General features: G+C 46.3%; 1 protein-coding gene across 4 annotated transcripts in view; it reads left to right on the forward strand.

Annotated features, from left to right (window-relative positions):
- The window catches only part of APC (APC regulator of Wnt signaling pathway), a 196404-nt gene that overhangs the window by 83366 nt on the left and 107038 nt on the right, over window positions 1–6000 (forward strand). For all 4 annotated transcript variants that reach the window (XM_075067153.1, XM_032768262.2, XM_032768260.2 and 1 more), the window contains exon 5: window positions 1640–1748. In XM_075067153.1, coding sequence (XP_074923254.1) covers window positions 1640–1748 — 109 coding nt within the window. The remainder of the gene's footprint in view (window positions 1–1639; window positions 1749–6000) is intronic.

Raw genomic sequence — 6000 nt, forward strand, 5'->3', positions numbered from 1 at the left:
GGCTGATCTCAATGGAGATTTGTATGGAAGTAGGGTCTACCTGTATGGATCTAGTTGCAGGATCAGAGCCTTGTTTTTGTCTATACCATTTAATAACTATAGGGAATTGCAGTAAAGAAAGTATAATCACACTCTGTATTGGAATAAAATTATATTTCATAAAAAGACTAATAAAGAGAACTTAAATGGGTAGTCACTTTTATAGATTGTGCTTATAACCATCTATAACATGTACTACTCATGGCTCTAACATTGTAAATTTTGATAATTTACTGACTTGTTATAAATACTTATTAATGTAAAAGAAATGGTCCGTAATCACCATTTAATCAATTTCTTTTGTTTTGAATCCATCATTTGGAATGGAAGGGAGGAGACAATAGGATAGTACAAAGACAGCAAATATTTTTGGGACTTTGCTGTAATGGAGTATTGAGGTATATAGATTTTCTTGTAGTGCTAGTATCTTATTTTTTAAAAAGGTAATTAGTTTGCTACGTTGGGAGAAGTATACCACCAAAAAGAGAAAATAAAATCGTCTCAAATGGATTGCACAGGATATAAATTAGCACACATCTAATACTACTTAGCTTTCATATAATGCTTCTCATCTGTGGATTTCACAGTGCTTTTACAAAGAAAGAGAGGTATTATACTTCCATTTCACAGTGGAACTAAGACACACAGCATTTCCAGTGATTTGCTGAAAGTCACACGGCAGGTTGACTGCAGAGCCAGGGACAGAAAAACAGAACATAGATCTCTGAACTTCCTGTTAGTTCCTTCATCGCCAAGTCCCATCTTTTCAATTTGACACTTTATGTATATATCAATATTTACTTGTATTTGCTGCCATGCTTATAACTGACGATACGTTTTAGTCACGGGTACTTTTAGTAAAAGTCATGGACAGGTCATGGGCAGTAAACAAAACTTTACAGCCTGTGACCTGGTCATGACTTCGACCTATGTGCGCGCGCAGACACACTCTCCCTCTCTCTCTCTCTCTCTCTCTCTTTCTCTCTCTATATATATATACACACACATACACACACACACACCCCTGACTAAATCTTGCAGAGGCTGGCCCATGGGTGCTCAGCCTGGGGGTGCCGCAGGGACTTGGGGGGAATGAGGATGGCCCAGGACCTCTGCTGGTGCTGGGAGCAAGGGGTTTGGCGGGGCCAGCAGGCTCCCTTCTTACGCTGTGCTTCCTGGGAAGCGGGGATGTTCCCATTGCTCAGCTCTTGCGCAGAGGTGTAGCCAGGCAGCTCTGTGCCTGCCGAGAGAGCTGGCTTCGCAGCTCCCATTGCTGGGAACCGTGGCCAATGGGAGCGGCAGGGGGCAGTGCCTGTAGGCAGAGTGAGTGTGCAGAGCTGCCTGGCCATGCTTCCACCTAGGAGCTGAGCAAAGGGGATGTCACTGCTTCTGGGAAGCCCCCCCATGGCAAGCACCTCCCAGAGCCTGCCACACCCCTGAGCTGCCCCCTAGCCGCCTGAGTTCCCTTCCAACCCTGATATTCTATGAGTCACAGAGGTCATGGAAAGTCACAGAATCTGTGACAAACTCGCAGCCTTATTTATAATTGTTAATGGAGACTTACTGATGGGACACTTCCTGGTTTTGTTTTTTTTAATAGATCTCTATTGCTGGCTGAGCTTGAAAAGGAAGAGAAAGAAAAGGATTGGTATTATGCTCAGCTTCAGAACCTGACTAAGAGGATAGATAGTCTCCCTCTTACTGAAAATGTAAGTACCTACAATAGCAGCGTATTTTCTCATGTAATTGGTGCTGTGATGTGCATTTTGATGCTCTGTATGTTTTATAAACTAGTTAAAATTATTTTTTGTGAAAAGAATGTTTCCTGTGCTCCAAATAAAAAAACTAATATTTTGTCTAAATAATATAATTGCATCAGTATCAGCAATTGCCTGTTTTCAGGTATCATTTTACAAGGAAAAATCCATGCAAGAAGTCCCCTTTATAGGGGGGGAACATAGTAAAATCTCATGCAGGGTTAATTAAAATATGCTATTTTTGCTCTTTTGACATTCTACATCAAAGTCCTTAATTTCTAGCAGCTTCATAATTTTCTTTAACTTTGAGAAACAGTATTATGTTAGCCAAAGATACAACTTCAATAAGAGCTCTTAATTCAGGACGTTACTGGCAAAATGAGTGAAATATGGGTATAGATTTTGCAGATGCAGCTGACCATCTACGCCTTCACTTTGTCACCTGCAGCACCACAAATGGGAATGGAAAAATACCACAGCACACTGATTTTTTTTTTTACTATGAATAATTAAGGCTGAGGACTTTAGCAGGAAACATGTACTGTATTAATAAAGTTTTCTGAAACAGTTCTAACAGTAAATATGTAATGGTAAAGACACAATTCTCATATGCCAATTGTCTCCTCTCAGTCCCTTTTTCTCAATATTAAACATACCACGTTTTTTTAATCTTTCTTCATAGATCTAAACATTTTATCATTTCTGTAGCTCTCCTCTGGACTTTCTCCAATTCGTCCACATCTTTTTTAAAGTATGGAACCCAGAAATGGAGATAGTAATGTAGCTGAGGCTTCACTAGGGCTGAGTACATATGGGCGGTAACTGCCCTGGTCTTTCATTCAACCCTCCTGTTGATACACCCTATAACAGGGGTGGACAAGCTTTTTGGTCCAAGGGCCACATCTGGGGAAATGGCATGCAGGGCCATGAATGTAGGGCTGGGGCAGGGGGTTGGGGTGCAGGAGGGAGTGCTGGGTATGGGAGGGGGTGCGGTGTGCAGGAAGAGACTCGGCAAGGGATTGGGGCAGAGGAGGGGTGTGGAGTGCAGGAGGGGGCTCAGGGCAGGAGTGAGGGAGGAATGTGGCAGAGGGCTCAGGGCAGGGGGTTGGGATGCAGGAGGGGTTCGGAGTGTGGGCTCTGGCCTGGCGCTGCTTCCCTGGAGCGGCTTCGGGGTGGCAGCGGGGCTAAGAGAGGCTCCCTGCTGGCCCCAGCCCTGCGCCATTCTCAGAAGCAGCTGGCACCACATCCCTATGGCCCCTGGGGGGGTTGGGAGAGTACCACCCCCAAAGCTCCCATTGGCTGTGGTTTCCTGTTCCTGGCCAAAGGAAGCTGCAGGGGGCAGTGCCTGCAGGTGAGGGCAGTGCCTGCAGGTGAGGGCAGTGCACGGAGCCCTCTGCCCTCCCTCCTCCAGGGGCCGCAGGGACGTGGTGCTGGCCACTTCCGGGATCGGCGTGAGGCCTGTGGTGCCACAGAGGTGGCAATCCTGTGGGCCAGAGCCAAAGCCCTGATGGGCTGGATCTGGCCCACGAGCCGAAGTTTGCTCACCCTTGCCCTAGAGTGTTAGTCTTTTTTGCAGCTTCATCACATATTGACTCATATTCAGTTTCTGATCCACAGCAATGCCCAGATCCTTTTCTGCAGTACTACTGCATAGCCTAGTGGTCCCCAAACAGTGGGGCACACCTCTGTAGGGGGGCACAGAGGAATGTTCAAGGGAGCCAGCAAACAGAGCTGCTAACAGGGGAGTTTCAGTGGGAGTTCTGTTGGAGGAGCAGGTTTTTGTAGTTTGTGGATTGTATTGTGGAGTTTGTGTGTGAGTGAGTGTGTGTGCAGGCTGCTAGGGGCCGTGTGCTGGGAGCGAGGCTGAGCCCTGAGTTGGGGGGGAACGGTGCTTGCAGAATATAGGGTCGATTTTGTGCTGATAGCGAGCGGATTTCTTTCATCAAGTAGTTAAGTCCACAAGGGAGGATGCACTATTAATTTGGTTGGTGAGCGATGCCTCGTCGAGAGAGGAGGGGACAACTTCGGTTCGAGGATCATCGCTGATTCCAGTTCAATGATGGAGATAACAAACGTAGAGACTGGGATTAAGGTTTTCGATTCTCTGAGGAGAATTTATAAAGAGTTAAGGAATCGTTAGGGAATGGATTGAGACGGGAGTGGATTGTTTAAATCGGAGAGCCGGAATTACTTTAAGTCGCAGCTGCGAACGCGGAGCTCGCATCCCCAAGGAAAAAAAATGGCAGGATGCTAGGCAGTGATGAGCAAGCAACTCGAAGAGGGATTAGAAAAGCAGAAGAGCTTACAGGGTGGAGAAGGGGCTAGCCGGAAGGGCTACTTAGTGAGGTCAGGAAACATTAGATAGTAAAGAGGCTAAAGCGGAGAAACTGGACTCACAGGGACTATAAAACCAATAGTAAAAGGTTCCTCTTCGCCACATAAATAAGACAAAAGGAAGAAACACTTTACTGAATGACACGGAGAAGGAAACAGGCATGGCCAATCGATAAGTATTTGCTCGGTCTTTCAAGATCGTGGAGGAGTTGAGGGAAAATGGAGGAATATAACGGGAATGTGATAGAGTGGGATTATCACGCATTGAGGTAAGGCAAACTATGACGCTATGGCAAAAAATCGGAAGGTCCCAACAATCCTCCGAGATATTCAAGACTGGCGTGTGAAATTGCGAGCACCGTGACGAGAAATTTTTAAGCATCAGTAAAATACGGGGGTTGTACCAAGTCCGACTGGAGAACTGCTAACGTCGTTCCATTTAAGAAGAGGATAACAGTGACGGGATTATAGCTCTGACGTGATGTCTTAGTGTGAGGGTCTGTGGAAACAATTTTAGGGCGAAGTAGTTAAGGACCTTCGGAGTCAATGTACAATGGACAATGCAAGCTGGATTTCGAAAGAGATTCGGCCAAACCAACCTGTCTCTTCTAGAGAGAAGTGGGACTTAGACAGGCAATGCGGCTAGATTCTAATTTACTCGATTTCATAGGCGTTTGACGACGCGTCGCATGCGGGAATTACGTCGTACATTGGAAAAGCTGGGGTGAAACTGAAGTTGTAAGGTGGTAGGAATGGTTCAGGAGGAACTCCAGCGGGTCGTACGAGGGTGAATCTGCAGCTGGAAGGAGGACTAGTGTTCCTCAAGGATCGTTGCCGATCTTATTTAACTTTTATTACTGACTGGCCAAGAGCGGCGAAGGTGCAAAGTGCGGCATTGACACGAGCTGGGGGTATGCTACACTGAGATGACCTGGACACGTCAGAACGCTTAACTGGGAGTATAGTAATAGGATGTTAATAGTGAAAAGTGCAGGTCTGCACTTGGGATTAATAATAGGTTTAGGTTCGTGGGGCGCATCGTTGGAAAGCGACGGAGGGGCAGGACCTTGGGTATTGGTTGATCAGAGGATGACTATGAGCCGCCAATTGATATGGCTGTTACAAAGTAATGCGGTTTTAGGATGCATCAGGCGAGATTCCAGCAAGGGAAGGAGGTGTGTCCGTTTATTACGGCGTGGTGAGACCCACCTGGAATATGTGTGCATTTGGTTGTCATGTTTTAGAGGATGAATTCAACTGGAACAGGTTCAGCGGATGGGCTCTAGGATCCGAATTGGAATCTGCCTTATGAGGAGACTCAAGGCTTGGTTTAGCCTGGCCAAGAAGCGTCGGGGGATATGCTTCTATATAATATATCAGGGGTCTCGTTAGGAGGGAGGTTTAGTAAGTTTAGTACTATAGTAGGCCATTGAGGACGAATGGGCCAAACTGGATATTAGGAAGTTAGACTGAAATTAGACGAGGTTTCTAACATAGGGGGTGAAGTTCTGGAACAGCCTTCGAGGGCGTAGTGGGCAAAAGACTTATCTGGCTTGCTAGTGATAGATATGGGGGGTGTTATGATGGATCGTTAATTTGGACAATTGATTTGGTCTTATCGGCAGATAAGTTGCTCAATGGTCTGTGAGGGTGTTGTTGGGCTGGGATGGGAACTGATGTTACTGCGAGATTTTCCTTTAGGTGCTAGCTGGTGAGTCTTGCCTTGTCAGGGTTTATGATCGCCATATTGGGTCGGAAGATTTCTCCAGGGGTTGGCGAGGCCCTGGGGTTTGCCTTCCTCTGCGCGTGGGCATGGGTCGCGTGTGGTGGTTTTGCAGCTTGAGGTCTTAGTCATAATTTTGGATTCCAT

This window comes from Chelonoidis abingdonii, chromosome 6, assembly GCF_003597395.2.
Source record: "Chelonoidis abingdonii isolate Lonesome George chromosome 6, CheloAbing_2.0, whole genome shotgun sequence".
Taxonomy (NCBI): Eukaryota; Metazoa; Chordata; order Testudines; family Testudinidae; genus Chelonoidis; species Chelonoidis abingdonii.